At 40.1% G+C, this 20,086-nt stretch overlaps 1 protein-coding gene across 1 annotated transcript in view; it reads right to left on the bottom strand.

The window, feature by feature from the left end:
* LOC139725378 (calcium-activated chloride channel regulator 1-like) overlaps nucleotides 1-20,086 on the bottom strand; it is a 37,503-nt gene that overhangs the window by 8,558 nt on the left and 8,859 nt on the right. The window contains exons 6-15 of the mRNA XM_071636462.1: nucleotides 12,736-12,912; nucleotides 12,077-12,254; nucleotides 10,862-10,977; nucleotides 8,965-9,127; nucleotides 6,149-6,408; nucleotides 4,539-4,713; nucleotides 2,573-2,757; nucleotides 2,004-2,193; nucleotides 1,341-1,463; nucleotides 728-889 (exon numbers count right to left, since the gene is read on the bottom strand). Coding sequence (XP_071492563.1) covers nucleotides 728-889; nucleotides 1,341-1,463; nucleotides 2,004-2,193; nucleotides 2,573-2,757; nucleotides 4,539-4,713; nucleotides 6,149-6,408; nucleotides 8,965-9,127; nucleotides 10,862-10,977; nucleotides 12,077-12,254; nucleotides 12,736-12,912 — 1,729 coding nt within the window. The remainder of the gene's footprint in view (nucleotides 1-727; nucleotides 890-1,340; nucleotides 1,464-2,003; nucleotides 2,194-2,572; nucleotides 2,758-4,538; nucleotides 4,714-6,148; nucleotides 6,409-8,964; nucleotides 9,128-10,861; nucleotides 10,978-12,076; nucleotides 12,255-12,735; nucleotides 12,913-20,086) is intronic.

The following is a 20,086-nucleotide window of genomic DNA, read 5'->3' as shown; positions in this document are numbered from 1 at the left end:
TCATGGCAAGTTTGGAGGCAGTATCTCATAGAGATCTGACTTATTTCTACATACCTGTCAACGAACACATAGAATAGCAGGAATGATTTAATTTGTCCCCGGATGTAAGCATCGGTTTTTAACTCCCATCACTAGGAAAGTTTCTGCTTGGTATGTAAAGAGTCGTGCTTTCACGTGATTGACTGCGTAGCGCGGCCGCAAAGTAGATTCGCTTACACACAGTTCTCCAGCCTTTACGCAACACACGAATCTACGCATTTCTTTTTCTTTTTCACGTAGGCCAGTAGATTAATTTTTGAGTATTCCCAACATTATCGAAGTGTTTTGTTTCCACATTTTTTTACTTCATATGACTACTTATCTACTTTTTATTGCACGATTTTAAGGATTATTCCGTCAGTGGTATCTGTCTTGCTGTGTACCTCACTTTTCCATTTAGTACGACATATTTTGTGGATTGGAAATAAAATTTGTTGAAAAGAAGAAAAAAATCGATTGAAAAATGAAAACGACCTCGAAGGAGGCATACATGTATATCTATAGGGCAGATGAAAGATATAAGCCTGTACAGCCAATTATGCACTTACAACGATCATAAATATGTGCATATTTCCATATGCAAGTTAAAACGCACTTTCATATGCATGTGTATGCTCACCTGAGGACAGACAAACAATGATGAAGGTACACAAGTAAACATTTGACCAGTGAAAGTAAGTTTCATTACCCGTTTGATTGACACGGATAACGAAGAGTTCCACATGACCAGCCGGAGAGGGCGCGAATACGTCACCGAAGACAAACCAGTCATCGGGCACTGTTGGACTCTCTTCAAAGTTCTGACGCAGGTCCGTGAAATTTGTGGAATACCTTATTTCATAATGCGAAACTGCAAAGAGAGTATCAATATACAAGCTGATCGGTATGCTCGTAGCAACTTAAGGAGATATTTTCCCCAATGCACATGTGAACTGAGTGAATTCAGATATGCCTCAAATATGCCAAATCAATAAAAATTTCAATATATATATTTAAAAAAATGTCACTTGCTTCCTTTTGCCAAAGTAGGGCAGCATCGTTATTCGACCGTTTTCTTTGTTCTGTAGTGACGTCACTAATTAAAACAGACATATTCTTCTCATCCTGTGATGGCGGCACCAAAGAAAAAAAAACAACACTCTAAGCTATTACGTGATTATGTTTAACCAACCTACGTTTATTTCGCTAAACCATGCGATTGATAATACTTTATATGAACTGGTAAATCTTGAATATCATATGTGGCTCCAAAGGACAAGAAACTTGAAGTAAAACCTAAGCAGATTTGCCGATGTCCATACCATTTCCAACTGAGAGGTCATCTCCAGGAGCAGTGAAAGTCAAGTTGACCGTCTGCGTCACTGGGTCAACATGGGTTCCTGAGAGGTCAACAATTCGTGCTGGCGGGTAGAGATCGACCGCATCTATAAAAGTTATAAAAGTACAGGAGTTTACATTTTTCCACTTTCTGTGAAATCCGAGTTTAATTCTACTTATAATTTAGTATGAGTTATAACCGTACTATTATTTTTTTCTTCGGATAAATCTCTTTATATAAATTCTAGGAGACAGTTTTCCGACTGAATAGTGCCGATGATGAAGAGAACATGATCTAGCCTTGATTGCGAAAGACGAGGTGTCCCCTTTATTGAATAATTAGGGTCAGTTTTCAAACCTCAGACTTCAGTTGAGACTGTTGGCATGAATATGTATTTATGTAAATTAGAGTAACATGTTGAGCCCACGTGGAGCAGAAAATCAGAGAGGATTTTCGGACAGACATGGCGCTCGAGGGCAAGAATAAAGTTCAGTTGCTGTTACTCAAAGAAAGTCTCGTGGGGATCTGTTTCGTGTCATTGATGATACGTGTGACGTGTTGATTTGCCACCTTCTTTTCCTCGGGCCCATAACACTGTGGACACCTGAGTTTCTCTCCATATGAGTATTGGAGAATAGAATCATACCTGCGTCACACGTGGTTGCGTTCCGGCACTCAAAGCTACCGCCAATCGTTTCTCTGTTGAAATTTCCAGTCTGCTCGTACAAGATTTCCAGTGGTTGATAGACGCCGCCAACGGCGGGATTTGCAGGTGCCGGTGCTCCGGTTGTCACCCCTACCAAGACCCGTGTGCCGTCTTTAGCCTCGACTTCAATCTGTGAAGAGAATATGTGGCAGTTACGATAAGCACACACGCGACCTCCATTTTATATCCTATCCGAGGGGAAGAGTGTTTTGCCTCTTGCTAGAGAGGACGGTATGATTACACACACCATTCAGCTGACATATTGCTCAGTGAGACTCGGGTATCGAACTTGGGCCGCTTGGGTCGAAGGCAGAATCTTCAATGTAGAGACCGTTATCTTAATTCTTTTTGATGCTTCTTCATAATGTTATGAACTCGAAGGGGTGACGTTTTTAAAATGCCCCTTTTTTGTGTTAGGCTTTCCAATAGCTAATAAATGAAATTATATCTCTTTGAGATCTCCAAGACACTTGTCTTCGATTAACATTATAATGCGTGCGCACACAAACCTCGACGCCGTAACGCCCCGATCCGCTAAAGTCAGTGAAGTACGCGGAGTAGGTCCCGTCATTCATTCTAGAATCGGGCTCGGCGCCGTTATCTAAGGGTCGCAGGACTGTTTTCCCGACGCCACCGGCCAAAGAGTTAAGGGTGACAATTGCTGTGACGTCAGCTTCAATGACAGGTGCCGAACCTTCATGGGACAAACCATAAAGCCATGTGTGATAATACGCTGTATTAAATGGAAATATTTATATAACATTGACTGGCCTCGAGGGAGATATCAGAAAATATTGCCCAAACTGAAAGAATATCTATCTGGTATTTCCCTCAAGGCCAGTCAATATCATAATTATTACCTATCCCCTATAATCCCCATAATTGACAAATTGTTCATCAATGTATGTTATTCAACTCCAACTTCAAAGATACATATGTAGTTGTTACAGGCGAACTTCAAACATCTGAACGCTTTTACACTTTTTTTTGCTTCTGTTTCAATTTGGAGAGTTGTAATAACTGATGGTCACTGTGCAGTTATTGAGCACAAATGGACTAGTGCCGCTGGAAGTGGTCGACCTTGTATGAGTTGATTTATCGGCGTTCTTCTGCGGTGCGTGTAATCGACACGCAGCGACCTCCTTGAATGTTTTCTCTCCGTGGTCGATCGGAATGTTTACATGTAAAGCAGGGAGGTTAGATTCCACTCCTTCTCTTCCCACCTCCCTGTTTTGTAGTGCACTCCCGTTATAACGAACACGGTTATAACAAAATTCTGGTTCTAACGAAGTAAAAATTTGGGCTGCAATGTCATCCACTCTATGTATTTCTATTGTTTATTTGCTCGGTTATAACAAAATTCCGATATAACGAAATAAAACTGCCGGTCCCGAGGATTTCGTTACAATGGGAGTCCACTGAATATGTAAAAACCAGGATGCTCGTGATATGCTCTAATGTCGCCCGCTGAACTCCACGACCCTGCAAAATACCAACTGTAATTGCCTCGCAAAACTACCTCGTATAGGTAATAATAAGGATTGTTTTTTGATGGGGACGTTGTGAGAAAAAAAAAACTGATCTGCGCATGCGCAAAACCGCTTATCAAAATCGATCTCGGGTCGTCTGACTCTTCACGTCGGTTCTGGGCCATTTTAGCGTCCGCTCAAATTCAAGACGCAGAGAACTACTTGATGGAATACAATATTGAGGGGTGCCATTTTACTTTGCATAAGTTCCGTTTTCGCGAATCTACGGCACGAACATAAGGCTACTTTGCAGCAGGACGCAGGGAGAGAGGAGACAGGCCTACTTCGCAAATCGAAAGCTCCCTATTCAGGTCAAGTTGTGCAATTCACTCTATTAGTACATGAGTTTGTAAACTGCCAGTTTTGTCTTTTGTTTTCCATGTGACAAGATGGCTGAATAGTTGGTGTTTGTTACGCAAAAAAAAAAAATGAATAAATGAAAAGTAATGTCTCTGTATATCGCCGCGTAACGGAGTTCGATTGGCAAAGCTAGCATTATAATGGTTGCTACTTGATTTCACGAACCCATTACGAATATCATAACTTACAGAGACTGCGTTTATCGCCTCAGTTCAGAGATGATCATGATATATTGCATGGGAGCTGCTTATCTTTAAACGTAGATTTTATAGAGGAATATTGTTGTGTTTAACATTTTCTCACTTATTTGCTTCTGAAGTTTATTTTACCGAAATTATTTCTCACGATCGCATGTCCATTCTCTCCCTGTGAATACTTCCTCTAGCATTCGTTTCATCTCGCACCATTTGGTTCGAAACGATAAAAGCACCGTACGTTCAAACTGTAGCTCTAGATATTTAGGCCGATTGACAGATCTTTAGCATTTGCATTGCTTTTTTTTCAGGTTGATATTATGTCATCCTCCTTGTAAGAATAAACTATGATTATCAACATCACTGAAACATTGCATATGCTTCAGTCGTACCTCTGAACACCATCACGTAGAGAATCTGCTTCTCTGGCGGTGAGACAAACGGTAATGCCCACGCGCTGGTGACTTCAATGGGGGTGGCACCCTCTAGAACTTTCGGCTGGAAGATCACGCTGAAATCCCTGGTGTTTTCGTCGTCGTTAGTAACTTCCAATTCCCACTGTCCGGACTACAGTTATGAAAGTAAGTTCAATAATTTGAAATTGAGTGGAACATATTCAAAAGAATTTGTCACAGTACTCGATTGATGAAGCATAATGGACAATTATGATACCAGTAACAACGATCCGTGATCTGTTTTGATCTCACCAGGCTCAAAAGAAAGTGAGACCATCTTAACAGCTGATACTATTCTAATTTGCAAATAAAATCGTGATATTAGAGAAGGTGCCAAGAAGTTTATTGAGATGAGAATGTTAAGGGTTTTATTCTTGTTGTAGGAAACACATTCCAGTCAATCCCCCGATTTGGTACTGATATATGTTCAAGGTAGTATTAGTCCCCCTGCATGCTATCTGAAAGATTTAAATTAAGTGCTCTTTCGTTATGCTATAGTGGTTTTCTGGATATCACTGTCCTGTGATGACGTCGCGAATTCCTGTTGTCGTCTCCTCCAGCGCGATTGGCACCGAAACTTTAATAATTCGTAACTTTTGAATGGAATGCCCGATTTTCCTCAAAATTAACTTATTAAATTATTATTATTAAATTATTATTATTAAAATATTAACTTATTAAAATATTAACTTATTAAATTAACTTATAAAATTAAGTTCTACTGACAACGCTGCATTAACTTAATCTACATAATATTGCTTGTTATTACTCCCCTCTACGTGATGACGATACAAATCTTGAAAATGTAACACTGACATTATATACAATTAACAAACTTTCACTATTCCCAAAGACTCCACGAAGAAGGCTCGACAAACCCAAAATTGCAGGAAAAGATTTTAAGTTGTAATATGTTGTAAAGTCATATGACAAAAAGTCGATAAGAGACAAGAGGTTGATGTGTTGTATTTGCATATCACATAAATATTCAGAGACATAGGTATACAACTTATGCAAATGTGTTCATGTGTGAGGTATGTGTACAAGAGAATGGGGGCGTCACTGTCCGGAAATTGAGCAAAGATGGGCACACAATAAAGGAAACTTTCACATTCGAATCTGATCATAATTACAGGCTTCCTGATATTCGTGAGGGTACCTTAAGTCATCGTTTGACTTAAGTTTTCTCGGCTTCGGCAGCAGCTTTGTATTGGGAGGCAAAATCTTTTGCAGGCCAAAAATAGCAGGAAAACCTTGCAAAGCTTCATCTTAAAGATTCACATCTTCATGTAAGCTTCTAGTATGGTCCGGGTGTCATCGTGTGGCCTTTTATAGGCATCGTAATCACTCCGGCTCTTAATTGGCTATTGACCAAGTTCGGAGCCAACTTAATACGAAATTGACAATTTTATATTTTTCCGTCCCTCTTCTGTCAATTTCGGGACAGTCCGAAAGAGTGGCTTCGTGTACATCGCAGTTGGAAAATGATTCAATATCACAGGAATAAGTTTTCTTGAGTCATTGATATTGTCTGGATAATTCCTTACTGTTGTGTCCTCTTCTTGGATGTCAAACTGAATTTGTGTGAAGGATGGATTTGCTGTGATGACATCCGAAGAGCTGTTATACATTACTCCTGACGGACTGGTGAGGATCACGTCGTCGGGATTCAATTCTCCGGTAGTAGAGCTTACAACAGCTGTTAATCCGCCAGTCAGAGCAGGCTCCACATACGACACTGTTTTGTGGCTCTCTCCACCAGGGATTCCCACGAACTCGGAGCTCGTCGTAACTGCTGTCGGTGTAGCTTGATGGACATAAAGTGAATACGTAGATATAAATTTTCACGTCGGGGACGTTCAGAGGAAAAAAAAAATGGTCTGAGCATGCGCAGAATCGCGTATCAGACGCGATCTATTTATAGCTCGCGCGCCTGAGTTTTCACTATGCGTTCAGGGCTATTTTTACGTCCGCTCAGTTCACGACGTAGAGAGCTACTTGATGCACCGATCAATGGGGGCGCCATTTTCTTTTTTATACGTTGCGTCTCAGTTTAATCAGGGAGGTGAGCTCACCTCCCTGGCGTAATCTAAGACCCCGTTTACAGAGTGAGGCTCGGCCGCGGCCGAGCCGCGGCCTGGCCCAGCCCCGCTTCAGTGTAAACGCGCAAAAGGCCAAATGCGAGGCCAAAATTGGCCTCGCATTTGGCCTCGCTCTGGAGGTGGTCTCGGCCGCGGCCGAGCCGCGGCCGAGCCCGGCCTTTTCTCAGTGTAAACGCAAACTGGGCCAAATGCGCGGCCAATTTTAGTCTGGCTTCCAAACCCTCTGCCTGTACTATTTCACTAATCAGGATATTAACCCCCTCAACGTCGAAAACTAGTATAGTTTAAGGTGGTTTTGTCCTGCAAAGGATTTTTTCCTTCGACAAAGGCCTTTGCCCGAACGGCGAATTCGTCGCCGCGGTATTCAGTTGGCAAAGGGTCTGAAAACCAGACAATACCAAATTGGGTTTGCTTACAAGCAGAGCGCCACTACGACAAAATATTGAAAGGTTTTAATTAAAAGCGCGGCCGAGCCCAGCAGTGTAAACGGACAAAATTGCGGGGCTCGGCCGCACAATTGAGGCCGGGCACGGCCGCGGCCGAGCCGCGGCCGAGCCCGGCCCCGCACTGTAAACGGGGTCCTAAGCCCGCCGCGCACTACACGATTTTGCCCCGATTCACCGGTCTTGAGACGCACGACGCAGGGAAGAAGATTGAGAACGTCCAGCTCAAGCGTTGTCTCAAACGTCCGCGCTGCAAATCTAAAGCTCGTGTCATGCACGGAATCATTGATATAGTGTTGCTTCCTTAAAGTGAGGCAGTCCTCACGAATTTCAAAAAAAAAAAATAACTATGTTGTTGTTGGTACCTCCAATGAACTACTTTCACCAAAAACAAACTTTCAAATCATCAAATAAGCTCGTAAATTTTGATTGAAAAAGTGTGAATCTGCATGATGAATACGCTAATGAGCAAGTCTTGGCGGAGAGTCAGACGTCACCGAGGCACAACTCTTCCCAGCCGTGTTCTGCTCGTCATGCATACGCTCCCTAGTTATTCATGAATACATGTTTACTATTTATTTTTATATTAATTGTATATATAAATAAGCTTGAAATATTTTGTTTGAAATAATAAAACCACATATTGTCACATTTCATAAAAAAATCAGATATGATCATTTTGAACACTTAAACTGGTTTTCTGAGGCACGGCTGTCAACTTGAGAGTAGGGCATCAATGACGTTGCATCTTTTGGCAGGCTCTTACACGATCGCTTGCAGGAATTATTTTTTTTTCAAATCTCGTACAAAGACAGTGTTTGCTTTCCACGTGTATGGTGAAAGGTTCTATTTTTTACTCTTCTTAATTATCATACAGTGAAAATCCTCAGGACTACCTCCCTTTAAGTAAAACTTTGTTGTCATTGTATTGTATAAGAAGAAGACATATGGTACACTGACTATAGCTGAAAGTATATTTATCACCATCACCCCTACACCTTGCCAGGGAGGTGAACCTCACCTCCCTGACCTTGCCTAGTAAAGGCCCTCGATCGCTGCAGGATGGCTATAATGGGCGAGCGAAGCGAACTTAGCCGAGAGCGACGCCCACTAGGCTGGGCTCTCTTCATTAAACAGAAGGTCGCTACAAAAGGGTACACCTTGCCTCGAGGAGGTGTGGGGAATAGACACTTTCACCTTTTTTCTTGAGCTTACGGGGGATTTCACTCCTCATATGGGAATTCAGCTAAATCAAAAATGTATAAGAACACACCTTTAAACATCAAGGAATCTCAGACAATCCTAAAATATTTCAAGTTTCAAGTTTCATGAGACAGACTATGAACCTCAAAAGACAGAGTATTATAATAGTGTATAATCATCCTGAACTGTACTTATACTTTACCCAAAATATCAATTTTAATGAAAGATTTGGGATTGATAACAGAGCATCAAGAGGTAAACACCGAAACTATGCATGCATCATGATAGCGGTTTTCCTGGACAGGTTTGGGTCGTCAAACAGTTGGCACTGGTTAGTCGTTTACTCTTATATATCAACACACAAACACACACACACACTATATATATATATATATAATTATGTGTACATATAAACTCGGTTTCATAAAGATTGACGAGGATGTATATATGTTAGTGCAGTAGAGGGACACACAACAAGCAGGGCACAAGACTTAGAATTTTGAGGTCAACCTGAAAATGGAATGAGGATTTGGAAATCAATAATTAGGTATAATGAAAATTAATTGTGATTAAACTTGTGCTTGAGTACCAACGTTGCTAAATATCAGAACTTACCTCCGGTATCTGACGCGCATTCAATAAAAGACAGGAGGATGCCACTGGAGCTATCCAAGTGAGAGAAGTGTTTCCCATTTGTCGCTATTGCCAACTCTTCCAAATCTGCATCCGCATTTGGACCAACAGCAACAGTGCACACTCGCACGTTGGCAGCCAGAACCTGGACATAGATCAAGATATCGACTTTACCGTCACCACGTCAAAATAGCTTGCGTTTCTGATTTCGCATGCACTTCCAATTCGTCCAAGAGCTCGAGCTAGTCTGACATGAATCAATCAAGTTCAGTGTATCGCATGTTTTTAATCTTTTCAGAATCACGTGTAAACTTCATATAACTTTTATTTTTTGACTAAAGGGAGAGCAAGGCCTTTAAACTTGCGAATTCATCACTTTAGGACATGGCCACAAAATGTGCAAAGACTCGTCGCAGATCTCCAGCAGCCACAAATTTCTGGTGACCATCAACAAGCAATGGACGACCAAATCCCAAAAGTCTTGATCGGCGACTAGTTCCTCACCAATTAGCGATGAGCGTTTTGCTAATTCACGTTTTGCGGGGAATAATGATGTGACTTTTTGCAGAAAGGTTGCAAACTGTCCCCAATGGTGGGCTACCTATGAATACCACCGAACATTGGCGGTCAATCGGTTGCTGATTTTTGTTTGGGGCTCGGCAAAATAATTGCAGGATTAAACGTAGGCACTCTAGAAAAAGGGTTTCAGTACCATAATATTGTTATACATGTAATTAGGTTGGCTACTTCCTTGCAAAGGATAGGCGACCAGTCTGTAGGTGTTCAGCAATTTTTTTTTTTTGCAACTGGTTGCAGACCATATTCACGTCAATTCGGAGACCGCGGTTGGTGACCATTTCATGACCAATAACCACCCTGTTGCCGACCACTTTGGTCGGCAAAAGGTTTTTCTATGCAGCAACAAACCTCTGAACATCTTCTATCAGAAACCGATTGCCGACTACCGACAACCATGTTCCGAAGTTAAAAAAAAAAAAAAAAAAAAAAAAAAACCTTTTACGACCTGTGACAAGAAATGGCAGACAACTGATTTCAGCGGTCAAAGAATAGTCGGCGCCAGGTGTGATCAGGGCCGTAAATATTTTCCTCTATATCTTATCCCTGTTACAGATGAATCGCCGACCACAATAGTGAGTTCATGACAATTTCTTTTTAATATTTTTTATTCATTTTTTTTTGGTATCCCAGTCCGGCAGTCCTTTTTGTTCTAAATCTGTTGGAATATGATTCTTATTCTTTGGTGTTGTTTTTTTATGCTATCTATTTTACAGTATCCCCTGTACAGGAAAATGCATTGTTTTTAAACAGGACTTCGATGTATTAAGAGAGCTTTTAGCTGATCGTTTTTTATCTTGTATAAATATGTTTCAATAAATTAATGAATAAATATCTTTCTACATATGCATTTTTAGGTTGTGTCATTCAAAGTATAATGTATGGATTTTGGCCTATATAGATCCGACTTTCAATTGCATTGTGAAACTAATGCGTACCCAGGACAATTCTTAAAGTGTAAGGTTTACCAAGTTAATGATTAGCCTATCATGTCATTTATTGTGAAGAGAGGTTACTAAATTCAAGTATGTAACTGCAGGAAAATTATTTCCTGTTCATATGGTTGAATAATATGCTATGATTCATTTTCCAGACAACAGTCGTATAAAGAGCGCCGACCCGCTACTGCAGGCAGGACATCGTCGACGCTGCAACCTAGCAGGGGAAGTTAAGAGCCAAGCTCAAGTTAAAGTCCGAGGTTTTGAAATCTAGTAATGTTGCACTTGTTGCTTATCAGATCTTGGATCAAATCAGTGACAAATTATAATAGGAAATCACTGTTTTGGACGTAAACTTTTATTACCTCATCCATGGCGTGTGCAATAGTGACAGCACCGGTCTGTTCACCGTCCGTAATCAAAAAGAACCTTCGTCTAGAGGGCACGTCGTCTTCTAGGAGATCAGTTGCTTCGAGTATCCCTTTAAAACATGTGAAGTTACAATGTTATCAGCTTGCAGTCACATTTTCTTTTGAGATTGTCAATTGGCAGAAATGATATACATATCCATATTTAAGATAAACAAAAAATATGCAGCATATCAACTGCTATTTCTCTTTTGGATGCTATATCAGTTACATTACGGTACAAAACTTCGTGTTTCTTATTGCCGAAGACTCGAGTTTCCATTTTCTGCACTTGGTGCAATTTCAGCACGAAATGGAATTGTAAAAATCCACGCCTTAATCGGAGAATGAATCGAATTCACATTCACAATCGATGGGACATTTCTGGAACTGGCTGGTTTATTTGCTACTTACATCTAGTATTTTGGGAATATAGTCGAACTGTACACATTTTCTTGGGCATATATGCTGATACATTTTTATCATTTATCATAAACATAAACTGTTTAAGATTGCTCACATAGCATTTATGGAATTTTTAAAGTAACTCCATGAAATCTATATTGACTTGTTAACGATGGATAAAACAAAGGAAGTTATTGTGGGATTTGGCAAGCGTGTGCGCTCCTACCCACGCAGTGCAGTATTATTATAACGCTACAATCATTTTATTTGTCATAATTTCCATTCGCTGCTACCCACCAAGGTGAGAAACGAGATGCAAGCAAGTTAAGGGTCCTGCTCCCTTTTGTCCAGTTTGTGGGGTACGAGTTATCGTTGCCTTTGCTCTTTGACGTTCAATAAATGCGAAGTAAAGTACATCCATCTCATTTTCAGGTAAAGTGCGTCTACCACTTTCCCTTGACTGAGGACACGATCTGCAAAGTCTGTAGGCCTATTATGACTTGTCTGTGAAAATCTTATGAAAACAAATATTAACTTATGATCATGTAATATAAGTATGGTTAGAATAATGTATAAACTGTTGCCAGCGCTGTGCTCAATACGAAGAACAGCGAATGATCTGCAAGTTGCAGGTACAGTGTTGTCTTCTAAAAGGTGTAGTCCTTGCGTAATTACAGCTCGAGATTTTGCCTCGAGAACAGATCGATTCATGATTATTTTGAATTAAAGAATGAGAAATTTCAGTAGTGCTAGACACGTATAGCTCACCTGCTCCAATATTGGTGCCACCTGACGCTATGGAAGGGAGAGCATTCTCGAGAGATGTTCTGGTTTCGGTAGAGTCAATCACAGTAATGGGCTTCAACACCGTGGCGGTTAGAGCAAACCTGACTATACCTACTCTAGATCCATCAGGAAGCACATTTCTGATGAGGTATGAGGACGACTGGCAATAGAAAAAACAATGATGATTACAATACATATGTGAGAAAGATACATTACATTGACCTGCAGGTTTGCAGTCCTATAATCGATTCATTCTTTTATGTAATGCGCCTCCCCCCCCCCCCCCCGTCCGTGTTTAAGGGACATAAAACTATATAAGCATTCGTCAAAAGTGACAATGAACCATCAATAAGGCAGTTTGTTATTCACGTGCCGGGCATTCATGCTGATTTACATACTGTGACTTCCCATCTTCTGTACGATTGCTGAGTCAATAACCCCTATTATTCATGGTTTATATCCAAGTACGGATTAAAATCGTCAGTCACCATTTTCCAGTATGTGTGGGACCTTTACACGGAGGTTCGCACCTTTAACTTCGCGAGATATGGAATGGAGCGTTGAAGGGCGAAAAGTTCGACTGATGGATTGTTCTGACTCGTATAGGCCTATGTATATTTCGTAGTAGACGTCAGCCATACCTGTCTCAGAAGTTCTAGTCTCTCCGGAAATAGAATCATTGAACCTGATGTATCCAAGATTAAGATCGTCGTGGTTTCAGGGCTGTCTTTCAAAACAATGAATTCAGGTGTGGTGTCATCTCGTAACACCGGGTCAATATCTTCGGCTCCTTCGAAATCCTTGTGTTCCATGATAACCTTTTGAAGTAGTTTGAAATAAGGTGAGGTGAGGAAAATAGATATTTCATTAACGTGTGAAGGTCAGGTGATTGTGCTTGCAAGTAACAGTTAAGTAAGCCCTATAAGTACTTGTAACACATGGTAGGGCCTACTAGTATCACCCGTTTGAATGGGATTGCTTTTGTCATTGTCATTATAATTGTCAACGTTACCGTTAATTTTACTGCTATTTTAATAATGATTATCAATGATGACACTGGTACAAGATAAATTTGAAATACAGTATATCAAGGTATTACAAAACATTTATAGTATCGCACTTCTTTGTTATAACTGAAGCACTCTGGCTAAATACTTCATTTGTTTGTTTTTTCTCTCTCTCTGCTAGGAAGTTTGCAAACCAATTTGATGATTTCAGCGATAAAATTGTGATGCGTGTGTCCATCATGTGCTAATCAATTTCTACTGCATTGTACAGTACCACCACGCTCAGGCAACGTGTCAGTTTAAAGAGTTTCCTGATAACTGAGAAAAATCATTTCTATCAGCTAAAGAATGGGCACAGTAAAGAAATGAAAACAACTAGCAGTTCAAGAAAAATACCTTAAATCTATAAAAAGAAAAAGAAATATGATTAAGATTAACTTACAAGGTGTAGCGCAAAGACATTAATCGCAAAACCTTCAATATCAGACACTACTCAAAGCCATACGCAAGGAACAAAAGGAGAAACCAAACTTTAAGAGGGACGTAGGCCCTATTTTCTGCGGTATAAGCGAGGACGTGCAAAATCGGATGCACATTACGAGTTCGACACCCACGAATCATACAGCCCTCGAGTCATACTAGGTGTTTCGAAAAACATTTCCCACTTTTGATCGTTAATAATTCAAAAACTATTCATTCGATAAAACTGTTATTGATATGAGTAATAGCTGAATAGTGTATAATTTTGTTGAAGGTAATTTGAATGTGAAAGCATAAATTAGTTTCATTATATCTATAAGATTGATTTTGAAGTAAGGTTTCCGATTTTGGTCAAATTTTAACCCTCTGTACAAAAATTGAACTTTGCAGAGGAACCAATGATGTGTATGTGAGTGTGTGCTTACAATGGCCCTGAACAATGGACATGCCTGAACCACCTGTTGACTAGGCGTCAGTCTTGCGCTCCCAGGCACATGAATGCTTAATCAATAATTCATGTGGATTGCCCTGGGCACTGCTAGTCTGAATACATGAACGGTAAAGGGTAAAATGCATGCACATGGAAAAAGTAAGCACATGTTTCCATGTGCTTGCAAACACCACATTTCATTCCAGCTGGCAATCATTTTCAAATTTTGCTTCACATATCACTAAATTTGGGATATAAATAAGCATAAATGACCTAAAGTTCTTCATTTTAATACAACTGTCTACTAATAGTCTGACAAATTTGTCGCTTTTTCGATAAAAAGAGATCATTTTTGGTAAAGAGTTCAGCAGCATATTTCATTGGGGCGATTTGTTTCACAGTAGATTCATCTAAGGCTCCATATACACAAGTGTATACTCTAATTGATTTTCTTTGCTTCCTGTCACCATTTTAACGACAGAATAAAGACTAGTTGTGATAGTGGAATTTTGTACAGAGGGTTGAAAATAGAGCAAAATCTGGAACCTAACTGTGAAATCAATCATGGATTTCAAGAAACTGATCCATGCTTTCATATTTAAACCATCTTCAACAAAATTGTACATTATTCAGCTATCACTCATATCAATGACAGTGTTATCTGATATATAGTTTTTAAATTATTAAGAATAAAAAGTGGAAAATGTTTTTTGAAACACCTAGTACAATAAATGAGTCATACAGCCCATGAGTTTTACAGGCCACGAGTCATACAGCCCATGAGTTCGACACTAAGCAAACAAAACCCACGAGACCGACACATTAAGCCCCGTGATGTAAAGTCGAACTCGTGGGCTGTTTTTACCTAGTGTCGAGCTCATGGACCTTATTTGCCTAGTGTCCAACTCATGGGCTGTATGACTCGTGGGCTGTTTTACTCATGGACCTTTTTTTCAGTGTCCTAGTGGGCTGAATGACTAGTGGTTGTCGGTCTCGTTTCCCGCAAAATCAGAAGTCCTTGAACCTGAATTTGAACATTATTCCGTTTCATGGAAAAAAATTGTAAAAAAAGAAAGAATGAACACAGAAACCGAGTGTACACGCTTTGAATACATAATTGGTAATTGAAATGAAATGAAATGAAAAGAAATGAAATTTATTCATTCATATTCCACATAGTGGACATCTCATAAATATACAGGGTATAACACATAGTGGACATCATAACTATCAGAGTATAATATATACAAAATATCGTGATATCTTTAGATAAAATTACAACATGTACAAATGTGGAGGGGACTACAACAGAGACCAAGAGGTTGTTCCCGACATAGAGAAAGCGAACAATATTGTTTAGCAGTTGCGACGTGAGACAGAGGATAACAATGCAAAAACATAAACAAAAGAATGCGTTGTGAAAATACTGAAATCTGCAAATCTTGCATCAGTGATTAAGCTCACAGGGGGGAAACACATACTATGATTACGTGTATTCTATAGTATAAGATCTAATCATTTAACAGGTGTCTTTTGAGTTTCTTAGTGGCAGAATTGTAACTAGTATCTGGTAAAGAATTCCACAGAGAAGGGCCCTGCATGTCCAAGTGTGTGCATTATTATACAAATGATGCACAGGATAGAGTGTGTTAGTGAAGGTGCGGCGCGCTCGAGAGTATTGACAATGGTGCGACATGCACTCGGCTGCGCCTCGTGCATATCGCACCATTGTCAATACTCTCGAGCGCGCCGCACCTTCACTAACGCCACGAAATAATCCTGTGCATCATTTGTTTTATAAAATGGGTCGAAAACTAACAGCATTATTCACGTACCTTTGTGGGTCAATACCAGTCAGCTACATGTAGCACTCGCTCAAAAGTCAAGATGTCCGAAGATGTTCGTCCCAAACATTTACGCACGTCGCACTCGGAAATCCCGCACATAAGTACTGTACGTATGTATAAGAGTATACGTACGCCACGTGTTATGCACAAGAAAGGCCGCCGGCTGTTGTGGCAGCCCGAACTAGAAGTTGTTTACAGGATTGACAGCGCGTATAGTAGCGCGTGACGCACTTGTAACAACTGATTGAGTGCGCACTGCTAGTGTAAACATTGTGACGTACGTCAGGCCCCGGCCGTGCATTTACTAAGAAATTAATGCACGCACACGTGACTCATTTCAGCGCTTCCAATTGGCTACATTCTGGAACCCATTTTATAATATGTGACCGTGCACCTCAAAACGAACATAAAGTCGCACACATTGATTTTGCGTGAGGACTGAAAATAAGTGAAGTGGGTCAACCTAGCCGAACTTGACTTTTTCATATTTTCTGAAAGAGAGGGTCTTCTTTTACATTATGCTAAAATTTGGTATCATAAAACAGGCAGGAAAATGTGGTTTTTTTAGCAGTTTGTCTCGAACATTTTTGGTAGAATAGTGTGATTAGGTGTGTATTTAGAACCTCTTTTTCATTTCTGAAAAACTTCGTCCACACTCTTCACTTTCAACTCTAATAACTTTTGAAAGGATAACGCTACTGCTTTGAAAGTTGGAATTAATTATGGACAAAATGTGTTAATGAGGCATGCTTAATTTCAGTTTAATCTGATAATTCCTTCATTGTTGTTACTCTGGTGGTTTACTTCTTCTTTTTTGTCCCATTCATCGCACAGCCAGCACGGTTTGGTAAAGATTAAGCGCTTGAATAGACACTGTACTTCAGAGCCTCTTTTCTCAGTTCACACTTTTCCTGAGTTTGTGCTTTCTTTCCACTATTTAGATAGGTGGTTAGGAGAGTCCATTTGATTTGAGTTCTACATCATTTTAAAGCTTAAAGTCTGCTCTTTCAGAATATGGTCTTAACTACAAATTCATGTCTGGCGACTTTTTGTTTGTTTTGAGGTGCAGGGTCACATATACAAATGATGCACATGATAGAGTGCGTTAGTGAATTCACTAACGCCACGAAATAATCCTGTGCATCATTTGTTTTATAAAACGGGTCTATGAGTTATTTTTCACTTCCTACCTTTATAAAGCTCAGCCTCAGAAGTCAAACGTCGACCAAATTCAAGATGAACAGTGAAGTGAAGTGAAGACTAAACACCAACTCATGTACAAGTTCCAATATAATGTCATTGGCTTAATTGTTGTGGAAATGCACCTCACAGTTGTGGCAATGGAAGTGAGGTGTACGAACACGAGGCGAACACGAGGCGAGCTTTACAGAGACACTCCGATAATGGTACTCGTGAACCTGTTTATCTGTTTGACTTTGAGTCTGAGAACTCTGAATAGAAATTGACATTTCCTCTGACTCTCTTCCATGATCATGACCAGTGGCGTATCTAGGGAAAACGGCGCCCGGGGTAAGCGCGAAAATTGCGCCCCTAATTTCTGAAAAAGTGTTCAACCCATACCCCATCCCGGTAGGGACTTTAAAAAAAGTCCACATGATATGCTTTTTCAAGCACTTAAAAGGGGTCTTTTGAGGGTGATTTAAATGTAATAAATTTAGATAAATATTGGCGAGCGAGCCGAAAATTGTTGTATATTTCGCGTCATCATGACGTTTGGCTCTTATCTTTTCTTTTTTTCGATATATTTTGGCGAGCGAGCGCAGCGAGCGAGCCGAAAATTTTTGTATTTCAGCTTACAAAACATGGAATTCTTGTCATTTTTTGCTGATTAAATCTTACAATTCTAATCAAGATATAGTGACGGCCTTATAGACAACGATCTATACCAACAAACTGAGAACTTGAAAAAATACTCTAAATTAGTACGCACGAGTGAGCCAAAATTTGTATATTTCCGCGCCATGATCACGTTTTGTTCTTATCTTCTTTTTTTGATAAATTTTGGCGAGCGAGCGCAGCGAGCGAGCCGAAAATTTCTGTATTTCAGCTTACAAAACATGGAATTCTTGTCAGTTTTTTGCTCATTAAATCTTACAATTCTAATCAAGATATAGTGTCGGCCTTATAGATAACGATCTATACCAACAAACTGAGGACTTGAAAAAATACTCTAAATTAGTACACACGAGTGAGCCGAAATTTGTATATTTCCGCGCCATCATTACGTTTTGTTCTTATCTTCTTTTATTTGGATAAAATTTGGCGAACGAGCGCAGCGAGCGAGCCGAAAATTTCTGTATTTCAGCTTGCAAAACATGGAATTCTTGTCAGTTTTTTGCTCATTAAATCTTACAATTCTAATCAAGATATAGTGACGGCCTTATAGACAACGATCTATACCAACAAACTGAGGACTTGAAAAAATACTCTAAATAAGTACGCACGAGTGAGCCAAAATTTGTATATTTCCGCGCCATGATCACGTTTTGTTCTTATCTTCTTTTTTTGATAAATTTTGGCGAGCGAGCGCAGCGAGCGAGCCGAAAATTTCTGTATTTCAGCTTACAAAACATGGAATTCTTGTCAGTTTTTTGCTCATTAAATCTTACAATTCTAATCAAGATATAGTGTCGGCCTTATAGATAACGATCTATACCAACAAACTGAGGACTTGAAAAAATACTCTAAATTAGTACACACGAGTGAGCCGAAATTTGTATATTTCCGCGCCATCATTACGTTTTGTTCTTATCTTCTTCTTTTTGGATAAAATTTGGCGAACGAGCGCAGCGAGCGAGCCGAAAATTTCTGTATTTCAGCTTGCAAAACATGGAATTCTTGTCAGTTTTTTGCTCATTAAATCTTACAATTCTAATCAAGATATAGTGGCGGCCTTATATAGATAACGATTTATACCAACAAACTGAGGACTTGAAAAAAAATACTCTTCATTAGTACGCGCGAGTGAGCCGAAATTTGTATATTTCCGCGTCATCATTATGTTTTGTTCTTATCTTGTTTGATTCCCCCCCCCCCCCGTATATTCGACACCTTTGGCGCCTTCGTTTTGATCTAGTAGGCGATCGCTTCAGAACGAAAGAAATAAGATTGCAGCCGCTGCTTCGTGTAACATTGTGCCTTCTAACAATGGCATGTGTGTACACAATATACATTGTCATTTTGTCCGCGTTAACATCATGTTTTGTTCTTATCTTCTCTTCTATACATTTTGTCGAGCGAACACAGCAAGCGAGCCAAAATTTCAGCTTACAAAACATGGAATTCTTGTGTGAACACAATTCGCATTGTCATTTTTTTTTATCTTGTTTGATTTGGTTTTCTCCCCCCCCCCCCCCCCCCGGTCCGGGCGAGTTTTTTCTTCTTCTTCTTCTTCTTCTTCTTCTTTTTTTCTTTTTCTTCTTCGTTTTTTTTTTTTTTTCGTTTTCGGTGCCCCCAAGGAGTGGCGCCCGGGGCACGTGCCCCCTTGCCCCCCCCCCCCCCCTAGATACGCCACTGATCATGACGATTCTTCACTTGCAACAGTAGATCTAACACAGTACTGTACTGTATACCTGATTGTCTGAATAGATCTAACACTGTATCTACTGTAGAATCTACTGACTACCGTACTGGACTGCATACCTGATTGTCTGAATACTACGTTTGCTGTACGATGTACCGTCCTCCTTTCTTGCCCCAGCGCAAAATTTTGACAGTAGCTGATCCAAATTTTCACGGGAAATATCCGTCAATGAAGTCTTGGTAAACCCAATTTCGCAATTATCCTCGTCATTCAACAGTTCAAACTGCGCCTGCAACGGATCTGAGCTGGAGGCAGCCCTTTTTCGCTGGCAATCGATTTCGCGATATCAACCTTTGCACATAAGCATTGCATGCAATTCAAAGGAGCCGCGCGCACAGACGATCGGCAATTTGCCATAGGATAACACACGCAGTGCAATGGTACTAAAGTAAACAACGCCCACGTGACTCATTTCAGCGCTTCCTATTGGCTACATTCTTGAACCCATTTTATAATATGCACATACTGCGCAGATATTAGTGCGTAATAGTGGATATGCAGCGCACTCGAGGGTGTTTAATGGTGTATCAGTGCATGTAGCACGACATTGCTGAATGCCTTTGTGAATTTGATGGAAGACCTCTGACAGTAAAAGTATGTTCAGACGATGATTCTTGACCTCGA

This window comes from Diadema antillarum, unplaced genomic scaffold (assembly GCF_040938485.1).
Source record: "Diadema antillarum isolate AM-2024a unplaced genomic scaffold, OU_Dant_1.0 seq00000035_RagTag, whole genome shotgun sequence".
NCBI classification, from domain to species: Eukaryota; Metazoa; Echinodermata; class Echinoidea; order Diadematoida; family Diadematidae; genus Diadema; species Diadema antillarum.
The sequence above is the reverse complement of the archived record's forward strand: the minus strand, read 5'-3'. Positions and strand labels throughout refer to the sequence as shown.